General features: G+C 52.7%; 2 protein-coding genes across 4 annotated transcripts in view; one reads left to right on the top strand and one right to left on the bottom strand.

Moving 5' to 3' along the window:
• LRCOL1 (leucine rich colipase like 1) overlaps positions 1-3,561 on the top strand; it is a 5,811-nt gene extending 2,250 nt beyond the window's left edge. The window contains exons 2-5 of the mRNA XM_012807002.1: positions 408-533; positions 620-745; positions 859-981; positions 3,553-3,561. Coding sequence (XP_012662456.1) covers positions 408-533; positions 620-745; positions 859-981; positions 3,553-3,561 — 384 coding nt within the window. The remainder of the gene's footprint in view (positions 1-407; positions 534-619; positions 746-858; positions 982-3,552) is intronic.
• A 4,442-nt stretch (positions 3,562-8,003) lies between these two features.
• LOC100957135 (fibrosin-1-like protein) overlaps positions 8,004-12,532 on the bottom strand; it is an 86,053-nt gene continuing 81,524 nt past the window's right edge. For 2 of the 3 annotated variants that reach the window (XM_012807034.2, XM_012807032.2), the window contains exons 16-19: positions 10,644-10,775; positions 10,379-10,462; positions 10,050-10,257; positions 8,004-9,319 (exon numbers count right to left, since the gene is read on the bottom strand). In XM_012807034.2, the coding sequence (XP_012662488.1) occupies positions 8,527-9,319; positions 10,050-10,257; positions 10,379-10,462; positions 10,644-10,775 (1,217 nt within the window). In that variant the 3' untranslated portion in view covers positions 8,004-8,526. The remainder of the gene's footprint in view (positions 9,320-10,049; positions 10,258-10,378; positions 10,463-10,643; positions 10,776-12,532) is intronic. The other variant, XM_012807033.2, reaches the window with a different exon arrangement.

The raw sequence follows: 12,532 nt of genomic DNA, 5'->3' as shown, positions 1-12,532 counted from the left end.
GACAGAGCCTCAAGCTGTCCCCCTGGGTAGAGTGCCGTGGCATTACAGCTCACAGCAACCTCCAACTCCTGGGCTCAAGAGAGTCTCCTGCCTCTACCTCCCGAGTCGCTGGGACCACAGGTGCCCACCAGAATGCCCGGCTATTTTTTGGTTGCAGCACGTCATTGTTGTTTGATGGGTCTGGGCTGGATTCGAACCCACCACCTTAGGTGTATGTGGCTGGCGCCTTAGCCGGTTGAGCTACAGGTGCCGAGCCATGGTAGATGTTTCTTTTCCCCTCCTCACCACTGAGCACTCTGACATCACCCTGCCAGACCAACTGTGGGCAGGTTTGTTCCTGAGTTTGAAGGAAGGTGACCAGTGGAGCCTGAGGGGAAGAGGCCTCAGAGCACTGGGCTATGTTTCAGGGCATCGGTGAGGCCTGTGAGAACCACCACGAGTGCCAGAGCGGTTGCTGCGTCACCAACAGCCTGAACCCACAGAGGTTCTGCACTCCTCAGACCATCTTCCTGCAGTGCCTATCCTGGCGCAGGGTGCGTGGGGACAAGGCTGGGCTGTGGAAATGTGTGGAGACGTGTGCCACCTTCTTCTGCCAACTCCATGGTCCCCCATCCTGCAGCCAAATGGGTACATCTGCTGGACCCATGCAGAGTGCCAGAGCCACTGCTGTGTCAGAACTGGCCCTAAGGAGAATTTGTTCTGCACACCCAAGACCATCTTCCTGCAGTGTGTGCCCTGGCGCAAGGTGAGCCCAGGCCCCTAATGTGAGGAGGGTGGCCACCTCTGCACCCCTGTCCTGCTTCGGTGGGAGGAAGGGTGTGGAGGCTTCTTGGGGGGCTCCTGCCCATATCTCCTCAGCCGGATGGCGACTACTGCAGGAGCCACAGCGAGTGCCACAGCCAATGCTGCATCCAGCTGAATGAAGACAGCCCATACCGCTGTATCCCACGCACGGGAATCCTGGCCCAGTGCCTGCCGCTGGTGGGTCCCTTGGGTGCCAGGGACTTGGCAGATACAGCAGGGAGTGTGAGACAAAGGGAGGGGCTGCTACTTTGAGACTGGGTCCATCAGGAGCTCATTTCATGAAGAGGGGGGCACATAGGAAATGGTTACAGTCAGAGGGGCTCCTGAGCTGGCCACAGTGCCGTAGGGCTATCTCAGAGGCCTATAAGAGATGCACAGAGAAGGGCACTGGGTAGCCCCTGTGGGAGCTTGTGAGGGCCCCAGAGGGTGGGGAGGAAAGTCTTTGGTCTGGGGAGGCTGAGACCTCAGCAGCCCTAGGGGGCAAGAAGGGATCTTCCAGTCCCTCCCAGTGATTCTGCTGGCTGAGCCTGACTGACAGTGGCAGGTGGCATGGTCTGGGACCTGCAGGGTGGAGCCCAAGTGAGTGGGGTTAGGAAGGCAGTGGGGAGCAGGGAGAGTGGGCACAGTGGGTATCAGCTTCCCTAGAGACCAGGCAAAAGGGTTCTCTGGCCTCTGAGGTACGGACCCCAGGTCCCTATGAGCACCTGCTGCCTCATCGGCCATGGCTCAGCTGCACCTGGAGAGGCTGTGGGGGCACAGCTGTGAGCTGGGTGCTCCAGGGTATCCTTCTCCCACTCAAGCCCTGAGGCCAGATAAGGCCAACCTGTCCTTATCTGCCCTCTGGTGGCAGAGGGACACTCAGGGCTCTGGAGACTGCTGGTTTGCACTTAGCCTCCTCTTGCCCCTGCGCTGTGCTACCACCTCCCACTATATTCCTTCATTTTTGGTGTTTACTTTAGTGACAGGAACATGAATTTGTGTCCTGAAGAACCAATCCTGGGCCCTCTGATGCACACCCTGGACATTATGGTGCTGGGAGTTGGGTTCAGAGCAAAGTGTCCCCCAAGGTCCATGCAGCACTTTCTGTGACTCTGAGAAAATCTGTAAGTGCGAGGCACCAAGCACCTGAAACCATAGTGTGAAAAGAAGCCTCCGTAAGAACAGGCGGCAGTCTAGGGGACACGCGTGGCAGGCTAGGGGACATTGCTTGCACAAATAAACACTGCTGACTGCACACTGCAGATGTTTTATCGCTTCTGATTTTTTCAGGTAATGAAAGATCATCTATAGAAAATCCAGATGCCACAGGCAGGTTAGCCTGTGAAGGTCTAACACAGCCAGCATTCCTGGCCCTCCAAACTCACAGCCTTGCTAGGAGCTGGGGCCTTATACAGCAAGGCCAGGCCTGGAGTTGTTGGGGCTGTCAGGGCTGTTGGAGTCATTGGGGCTGTCTGTCTGTTGGGGCTGCCAAGGCTGGATACTACAATCCACCACTCCCAGAGCATCCACAGCAAAGGTGAGAAAGTGCATTTTGTCACTGTAAAGTAGTTGTTCTGGCTGAGATTTCATCCCCAGACATTGCTGACAGCTGGTGAAACACAAGCACACACTGAGGCTGCAGAGTGAGGTCAATCCATGTCAAACAGGGCCTCCTCCATCTCCTCCTCCCTGGCCCCAGGTCAGTGCTGGCACCCTAGTGCAGCCTGATCTGCCCCCAGTCTCTATGCTCAGAGGAATGGACTTGGCCTTGGGGAGCTGCTGCAGCCAACATATCACCCAGCCACTCTTTGAGTGCCAGACCAACATAACATTAGGTCTAAGAGTGAGTGTTAATTCACAGTGAAGGCTTGCAGCAGTCGATGAAATTTTTTTTGTGTGTGTGGTTTTTGGCCAGGACTGGGTTTGAACTCGCCACCTCCAGCATATGGGGCTGGAGCCCTACCCCTCTGAGCCACAGGTGCTGCCCAGCAGTCTATGAATTTTGAGAGCTAAGTCACAGAAACAGTCAATGTCCAAAAATATACATACCATTTTAATGAATTGCTGATATTGCTATAACACTTTAACCTCCAATTTTCCAAATCCATAACAATTTTAACATAACAATTTTGTAATTTTTTCTGTGGGGAGAACAGAAAATTAATTTTTTTCTTCCCACTGACAAGATTGAGTTAAATCTTTCCCTATTGATAGATGTCACCCAGAACATGCAAGCTCCCACTTGAACACTTAGGGTAAGAAAGTCTAAGTCAGAGCTGCAAATAAACTGGACTTATTGTGACTCCTGTAAGAAATGAAGGCAGGCATACATTTTGATTACGACTTGTTGTGAGGGCGGTGCCTGTGGCTCAGTGGGTAGGGCGCTGGCCCCGTATACCAAGGGTGGCAGGTTCAAATCCAACCCCACTGAACTGCAACAAAAAAATAGCCAGGCGTTGTGGCGGGCTCCTGTAGTCCCAACTACTGGGGAGACTGAGGCAGGAGAATTGCCTAAGCCCAGGAGTTGGAGGTTGCCGTGAGCAGTGTGACGCCACGGCACTCTACTGAGGGCGATACAGTGAGACTCTGTCTCTACCAAAAAAAAAGAAAAAGAAGACTTATTGAGAACTGAACTTTCTGCTCACACCTGGACATGTCTGGTAACTTCCCACACATGAGCATCTACAGCTATACTCTCAAAGACTATGTCCCCAAACCCCAGACCTTCCCAGTGCCAGACACTGTCTGCCCTGTGCTGTCCTCCACCAGTCTGGGTGAACCAGGTTGGAAGTGCCATCCCTGTGGGTGAGGCTGGAGTGGGGGGGCCGTCCCTATGGGTGGGCCCCATCAGCACCAGCTAAAATGAATTCCCTCACTCAGTTCCCCAAGTCCTTGAGGCCCCTTTCTGCCCCAGACACAGCAAGGTATGAAACTGAGTAGTCTAAAGAGACAGGTCTTAACTATACATAGTGAAAAACCTTATTTTCCCGAACTTCACAGAAATTTAGGATTTGTCTCCAGTGAAGTCCAGTCAGGAGGCAGAAACCCTACAAAAAGCAGAATTAACTAGTTACTGGAGATCGGCTGTCCTGAGGGCATTCAGGACTCCTCCCAGCCTTTGCAGTCCTGGGGAGGCCCAGGCTTGAGTCTGGGGTCTACAAGTTCTTGGCTTCCAAGGTTGTTTCCTCAGTGCTCCTGCCTGGGACCCATGTGGCCCTTGCCTTGCTGAGAAGGTCCCTGCCAGGGCCTGTGTGTATGTGGGCTGGTGGGTCTGATCTGGCTCTGGCTGCCTCCCAGTGGTTGAAACCTGCCTGGAGATGGGGGATTTTCCAGAGATCTTTCTGTTACTGATTTCTGACTTGATCTCACTGTGGTTGTGTTCAGTATGATTCCACATTTCTACATTTGCCGAGGATTGTTTCATGGCTGAGAACATGGTGTGTCGTGCGACTGTTTTTCCTCTCTGAAGGGTGAGTGCTGCTGTGTATTGTCTATTATGGCTGGAAACCTGCTTAGGTCAGGTAGGTGGTTGGCAGTGTGAGGTCCTGCACATCCTCATGGGTTTTCTGTCTCCTTATGCTTCTGGTTCCTGAAAGGGGAGTGTTGCAGTCCTAGTATAACTGTGGATTCATTTTTGTCCATACTGGGGAGGTGGAATTCTGTCATGAAGTCCGTGGATCATTCTAGCTGGAAATGGGGCAAGGGTTGGAAGCAAACCCTGGAAATAACCATTTTATTTTCTGTGCCTGGCTAGGGAAGATTCCAGAAAGAGGTGGGGTGCAGGGTAGGAAGAGGTATGTCTGCACTTGCACTGCTGAATGAAACAGAGCAGTCTGGAGGAAGGGGCTATTGACTTCTTCCATATCACCCTGTGATTTCTTTTTCTTTCTTTTTTTTTTTTTTTTTTGAGACAGAGCCTCAAGCTGTCCCCCTGGGCAGAGCGCCGTGGCATTACAGCTCACAGCAACCTCCAACTCCTGGGCTCAAGCGAGTCTCCTGCCTCCACCTCCCAAGTAGCTGGGACCACAGGCGCCTGCCACAACGCCCGGCTATTTTTTGGTTGTAGCCGTCATTGTTGTTTGGCGGGTCCGGGCTGGGGATTCGAACCTGCCACCTTAGGTGTACGTGGCTGGCGCCTTAGCCGGTTGAGCTATAGGCGCCGAGCCGATTTCTTTTTCTTTCTTTCTTTTTTTTGAGACAAAAGTCTCAGGTTGTTGCCCTGGGTAGAATGCCATGGCATCACAGCTCACAGCTCTAACTCTTGGGCTCAAGCGATCTTCTTGCCTCAGTTTTTCTATTTTAGTAGAGATGGGGGGGTCTCCCTCTGGCTCAGACTGGTCTTAAACTCTTCTCCTAGAGGTACTCCTGACCCACATCATCATTCACCCTCCTTGGCCTCTCAGAGTGCTAGGATTATAGGCATGAGCTCCTGCACCTGGCCCACTCTGTGATTGCTTTTCCTAAAATCTAGTAACAGAAATTTACAGAGGGGAAGTCTCAAGAGTCTAGTAGCTATTTTTGTTGACAGCCTTGAACTTGATGATTAAAACAGGAGTCATATCTAGCTGGGGCAGGGAATAGCAGCCCTGTACCAGGCTGTGACATGAGGGCCCCAGGCCACCCAATCATCTGTGCACACCTGCTCTGCTGGGCAAATGTGACCCTTGAGTCTTTTCCTGACCAGGAAAGGCTGTGCCCTAGTGGCCTCCTTAGGGGGTGGGGACAGGTGGTCACAGTCAGAGGCAAATGGCTGCAAGATGGTGAGTTTGGCTCAGCCCTTCAGACCTCTCATCCCCAGATGCCCTGACTGGGTATGGCTGGGGTGAGAGTTTTGGGGTAACCATACGGCCCTGCTGTCTCTGTGGGGCCTCTTCTGCTTGCTGCTGTTAGAAGAGTCTTGCCCGTTCCTGCAAGCCTGGATAAAGGACTTAGTTTAAGTCCAAGCAGGAGCCCAGGGAGAGCACAGGATCTGTGTGCCAGTGGATCTAAGTGCCTTTGTGGGAATGTTTCCTGGTGGCCTTTTCTGTCTGGAAATGAAATGCATGCATATTATAAGCTCCACACACAATTTTGGAGAAAAATAATAATGCTCAAACTGTGGTATAACAGAAAAAAACTTCCAGAGCCTTAGCCAGTGTACCTGCCCCTGCCCATGTTTCCATCTTCCTTGATAATGAGGCTGTGTGTCACCGAGTCCTAGCCAAGGGGGCCCAGATAGAAACCCTCTGTGGATGAGCAGAAAACTCGGAAGGTTCTGTCTTTCAGACAAAAGGAGCAGACAGTTTGGTGTTAGCTTTTTTCCCTTATTATTATCTCCCCCTTGAATATGGAAGTAATACCTGGGGCTGCAGCAGCTATTTTACAATTATGTGGCAATGAGCCAGGCCAAGAGAATCACAACTATGCTAGGCACGACGCCTATCCCCAAACCCCATTCCCTCTTCCTCTAGAGCACTTGTTATGTAGGAAAATACACTACTACCCCTGTCAAGGGTGCCCTTAGTGCAGGTTGATTCCCCTAGGGGTGCTCCTGACCCATGCCATCATTCAGTCACAGACAGAACACACACCAGTTGCTCCTGAAGGTTTGCTGTGTAGGTTAGAAAACCCAGACAAGGAAAAATGAACAGTGCTGCATTACATAATGGCATCTTGGTTAATGATGAATGAATTGCATACAGGATAGTGGTTTTACTAAGCCTCTTCGTTTAGACAGGTTTAGAGACAAATACTCACATGTCACATACAGCTGCCTACAGTGCTCAGCTCAGTCACCTGCTGTGAAGGTTTATATTCTGGGAGCAACAAGCTAGATGTGCAGCCAAGATGGTGTGAGGACACTCCATGACATTCCCACAACACAAAATTGCCTAATGACATTATTTCTCAGTGTAAATCCCTGTTGTGACCTGGTGGGGCACAGCCCTATGGAAGCTTCTGGGAAGAAGGGTACCCTCACTCATTGTGGGACCCACAATACCTCCTCAAAGTCCCAGGGCCTCCCTGCATGAGTGGGTAGGTGGGTAGGTAGGTCAGCTCTGCCCCTTTCCCAGCCTCTGTGAGGATGAAAAGCCAACAGAGGGGGAAAAGCCAAGGCCATGGGATGGCATCTTTCCATGCAGAGAAGATGAAAACTTGAAGAGCTAGTTCTAGCTGTGGGGGGGTTGTAGCAGCTTGGGACCATTGGGAGCCACCTGATGCCTGCACCAAAGCCAAGGGCACCAGGGAGCTGCCTCAGGCCTCATTCCAGGGCAGCACTGCCCCCCAGAGTGGCCCTGAGCTGCCTGGGCACCCCACGGTGCCTGTACCAGAGGGAGGAGCAAGGGGTGCTTGGGGTGCCTAGAGGGTGCCAACCCTAATATTGCATAGAACACTAGACCACAGTTTTACCCAAAAATCAAGCCTGTATTTACCTTTGGTGAATGACATGAGAACAGAATATTTAAAGTGAAGTCTATAGTGGAAAAACGGCTGGGAACACAGAACAGCTGTGGATGCCCGAATGGAGGAGGCTCAGAAGCCCATAGAGGCAGGCTGGACATCAGGAAACACAAAAGGACACCTTGCCAGCAGAGCACAGTGGCACTTGCATGTCTATGAGACAAACCTGGACCAGAGGGAACCAGCCATGGAACTAAGGTGCACAGATGACAGGAAGACAAACGTTTGACAGCCTTCACAGAGGAGAGAAAATATATAAGTTATTTATTTTTCTGTAATCAATATTTAGACTCTTGCACTTCTGAGATTCTACTTGTCTAGTGTATAGATTTCCGAGAACACTGTTTAGCACAAGGGTCCACAGAATTGTTCTTGCAGACAGAGCCAGCCAGTCCTGAAGCCCACCGTGAACTGTGAGCAGGAGACGCCCTGGGAGTGCCGCAGCCAAGAGCACCCACCGCCCTCCAGGGGCAGTCTCTGCCTTGCTGCAGGAACTTCTCCCCCAAATCCTGCTTCAGAGCACTTGCATAGTTGAAGGATAGGTGCTGCCATTAAACTTAACTTCTTAAAGTGTTTACAACTGACAGCCAGTGGGCATTTTGTGACCATTTGGACAAATAACCAGACGGGTTTCTGGAAACCATCTTTATAAAGTCTACCTAGGTTAAGAATTTAATACATTGATATCAACAGACTATGTACACTTGTTTCCTTTGTACTTTTAAAAAAACTAAAAAAAGAAACCCTTACACTTTTGCATAATAAGGCAAAAAACAAAGTTTTGTACATTATTATTAATTATTATTTTAATATATATCTGTAACTTCGGTTCCAAGTACCAAGGGAGGGCCAGGGCCAGGCCTGAGTGGGGAGCCTCACAGTGCGTTGGACAAAATGACCGTTTTTTCCTCCATAAATAAGACAATGAAACCCTGGGGCTCTGGAGAGAGATCTGAGGCCATTACCTTGCAAATCCCAACTAAAAACCAAGAAGCAAAAGTTTCTTTTTTGGTTAAGTGTCTAAAGAGCACAAAATTAAGAAAAATACAAATTCATTAAAAATGCTTCTCTCCTGTGGGAAAGAAAGGTACAAACTTGAATTTTTTCCCAATAGCCTAATGTCAAGCTCAGAAAAGAAAAGCCCGCCCCCCAAAAGCTGTACAGTAAATTCACCGAGTCCGCAGGCTTTGCGGAAGAGCTGTCAACCCCAAGATTTGATGGAACTGTGCTTAAGTTTTAGAAATTTACATTTAAAAAAGTTTACAGCAGTGCACGTGTGAAAGTGTCTATGGGGCAGCGGGACTACCGCGCCTCCACCTCAGGAGGGTTGCGGGATGGAGAGTACCCGCATGCCTCGCCTGGCCCAAGGCCTTCAAGCGGGGTAGTCCTGCTCCGTGGCGCAGGTGGTGTGGGGGGCCCGGCCACCAGAGGGGGCGGGGCACCCAGCGCGGCTGTGGCGGCAGCCGGCGGGGTCCGCGCCAGGAGTCCGAGGCGGGGCAGGTGCGGTGCGCTCAGGGCAGGAGGTGGGTGTGGGGTGCCGTCCAGACCTGGGCCCCGCGGGCGCTCTAGCTCTTCCCGGCGCGGCAGCCGCAGGTGCTCTGGGCTATAGTCGTGTGGCTCGCGGTCGCGGTATGTGCGTTCGGGGGGCTCGAAGAGGCTGGCGGGGCCTGGGCCAGCAGGGAAGGCGCGCCGGGGCAGCTCCAGGCCGCGGTAGGCCTCCCGCAGGGGCTCCCAAGCGAAGCCTGGTGCGCTCAGGCGTTCACGGCCCATACCCAGCGGCACGGGCACAGGGTGCAGGCCGGAGGCTGGGGGCTCCGGCGCCTCATCCGCACCCCGCTCCTCCTTGACCTTCACGTCGCCCAAGGTCGCCTTGCTGCAGGGTGAGGGCAGGCGCACTGCTGGCTTGACCACTTCCTCCTTGGCTGGGGAACAGCTCTCTTTAACTCGGGGCTCGGCCTCACGCTCTGTGGGAACCCCGGAACGGCCCAGCTCGCTCTGGCCGCCCTGGCCTCGAAGGAGAAGACTGCTGACCATGTGACCCATGGGGGCCGCTGGTGAGCCCCGGCTGAGCAGGCGTGTTTTCTCCAGGAGGTCCCTGGGAGTAGGACAGTCAGGTCAATCACCCTGGAGAAGCTTGTACTCTCAGCAGAGGGGAGTATATCCCTGTGGGGCCTACATTCCCTGGTTTGTGTGGGGTCCCATTATCATCTGAGGTCCTGCAGATGCCAGCAGCACCCGTCAACACAGTGGTGGTGACAAACACTCCCATACTTTCCCCCATGGCAAACAGCATTGAAACACACCAGAGAAGAACTACAAAGCTCTGCATTCCCACTGAGACCAGAGCCTTGGGCAGCTCTCTATGGGGGACAGGCACTGCTCGCCCTACCCTGGAATTCCTGCCTTAAACTCTGGTGCCAGTGCTGTATACTCATACTGTGCCTAGGGGCCTCTGCCTTGTCCCTGAAGACCAGATGTCAAGACAGGAAGACCCAAGCTGCCTTGGGGTAGAAGCAAGAGCTTCCTGAGCAGATGAGTTCTGAGCCCACTGTCTGCAGAAGACCCTCCCTGGGATGTGCCCACAGCTCCAGTCTGCTGCCTCCCTTCTCTGGAAACTTGCACAGTCTGAAGGGCATGGAGTTCGTATCACCCTACCCCACCCCTCTGTGCACCGCCCCCAGGGTAAGCAGTATACAGTGTGCTTATATGGGTCCTTTTCCTGGCCCTTCTCTGGAGAATCACAAGTCAGGGCTGAGTCCCCAGAGCTCTGCACCAAGCTGGGATGGGGGAGGAGGAGGATGGGAGGCCTAGAGGGCTCCACTCACCGCTCCCGCTCCTCCCGGCCCTTGTCTGGCTCTCTGTCGTGGTTAGTCAGTGCTGAGACCCGCTCGGTGTCCATGGACTTGGGCCATGGGGGTGGCGTGGGGAAGGAGGGTGGTGCCCGGTGCAGCCGGTTCCAGGTCTCATGGGGGCTGGGCAGGCTGTGCATTGAGGAGCTCTCCTTGGGGGCAAAGATGCTGCCACTGCTGGGAGCTGGGGGTACAGGTCAGGGTGCTGAGGCCAGAACAGCTGTCTTGCCCCCACCAGAGGAACCCTGCAGGGTGCGCCCCAGCCCGGGAGAAGGTATGGAGAAAGGGTTGTGCTGGTCACTTACTCAGAGCATGGCTGCCCAGGCCCCCAAAGGCGTGGCTGCTGAGGCTGCCCAGGCCCCCGAAGCTGCTCGACCTGCTGAAAGGGTCTGTGGGGCAACTAGGGGTCAGAGATCTGCATGGCCCTTGCCTGATTGCCTGGTCCCATAGGGGTACCCCAGTGTGATCCAAGAGGTGTCCCGGGGCTCAGGGTTACCCTCCTGGTTCCTGACTTCCCCCAACCCTAAGGTCTATACAGGAAGCCAGAATGCACTGCCCGGGGGCACCCACCTGCCAGGTGACCAGTGGGCAGGAAGCTGCCAGGGGGGGCCGAGGGTCCGAAGGGGTTGGTGGCAGGATGGGCAGCACCTGCAGGGAAGCCAAGTCGACAGAGGCCCAAAGAGTGCATCTGAGGCCTCCCATCTGCAACATCATTCACAGGTGGGGTGAGTGCCCTGGTTTCCTGTAGTACCCTCTGCTGCCTGTTCTCCCGCACAGCCCAAACGTGGGGCGAAGTTGCGTCTGGTCAGGTTAAGGGTGGGACATAGTCACCTCCCCAACACCTGGAGGAAGCAGCTGCAGTGGCTATCCTGGGACAGGGTGCAGGAAGGGAGGTGCTAAGGAGGAAAGGAGGGCACGGCTTAGGGCAGGGACAGAGGGGAGGTGCTACATAGGAGGGGCCTTGGTCAGCTGCTCCCAAAAGCAGTTACCTTTAAGTTTGAACTACTAAGTGACCCTTGCTGCTCAAGATGGGATGCATTGGGTTTGAGGGCCACAGACCTATCCCTGGGCACAGGGCCAGCTCACATGAGCCACAGAGGTACTTGCCCTGATTCCCCCAACACCATCCCAGGCCCTGTGTGGAGAGTGGTGTGTGGGGCATGGCCTTGGGAGGCTGCTGAGTCATTCCCTGCACATGGGGGTTGGTCGCCTTAATCCTGGGTACCCCAACAATGGGACACTTGTATACCACCCGTGGGCTGTGGTAAGTGCACTCCCCAGACTGCGGAGGGCAGGGCCTGCTCAGGGCTTTTGGTTTGTACTGAGCTCTGACATGCAAGTCTCACTCCTAAACTGGAGAAGGCCGATGGTCAGCCCCACACTAAGGAAAATACAGGCCAGTGAAGTGTATAGGGAGCAGAAAAGCCCGTATCACTGTAAGTGCACATGCCTGAGAAACCGCAGAGTTAGCCAAGAGACCAAGAACACACCAGCAAGGGGAAAAGGGCAAAACTCTTCCTTCCCAGAAGTTGATGAAATAGAAAAACCTCTGCCATGAATAATGAAGAAAGAGATGGCAGAGCTGAGAGGTATTAGCAACTGCTGGGCCTGAGACATTGGGGATAGCTCCCGCTGACAAATGTGGAAAGTGGTACCAAATTGACTCACTACTAGAAAAATCCAAATTACCAAAATGGACTCAAGAAGAAACAGAAAGCTTAAAGAGTCCTATAAGAATAAAGGGGAAAAAAATCACTTTGAAACCCTCGGTCAGGCTGGGCACAGTGCCTCATGCCTGTAATCCTAGCATTCTGATAGACCAAGGTGGGTGAATTGCTTGAGCTCAGGAGTTCAAGACCAGCCTGAACAAGAACAAGACCCATCTCTCATCTCTACTAAAAATAGAAAAATTAGCCAGGCATGGTGGGCACCTATAGTCCCAGCTACTCAGGAGGCTGAGGCTTACTCAAGCTCAAGAGTTTGATGCTATGAGCTGTGATATCACAGCACTCTATCCAGGGCCTCAAAATAAATACATAAATAAATAAAAATAAAAATAAACAGACAAATAAATAAAACCCTGGGTCAGGGTATTCAAATGTGAGGCAATGACAGAATCTCATAAGAGCTCTTCCCAAGAACAGAATAAGGGGATATTTGTTTTTTCACCCACTTAAGGGGGCAAATAGCCTTTCTGACAAAACTGGACAAATTCAGCACAGGAGAGGAAAATTTAAGTCTGACTCATTCAGGATAACACACCTAGAACAAAATATTGGCAAAGTTGGGCAGTGCTGTGGCTCAAAGGAGTGGGGTGCTGGCTCCATATGCCGCAGGTGGCGGATTCAAACCCAGCCCTGGCCAAAAATTGCAAAAAAAAAAAAATAAAAATTGGCAAAAGAAGCAATCATAAAAAAAAAAAAAATATACATCAAAACCAGTCATCTAGCCCGGCACCT

The sequence above is a fragment of the Otolemur garnettii genome, unplaced genomic scaffold, assembly GCF_000181295.1.
Source record: "Otolemur garnettii isolate 467f Iridium unplaced genomic scaffold, OtoGar3 scaffold00062, whole genome shotgun sequence".
Lineage (NCBI taxonomy): Eukaryota > Metazoa > Chordata > Mammalia > Primates > Galagidae > Otolemur > Otolemur garnettii.
This window is presented reverse-complemented; position numbering and strand designations above follow the sequence as displayed.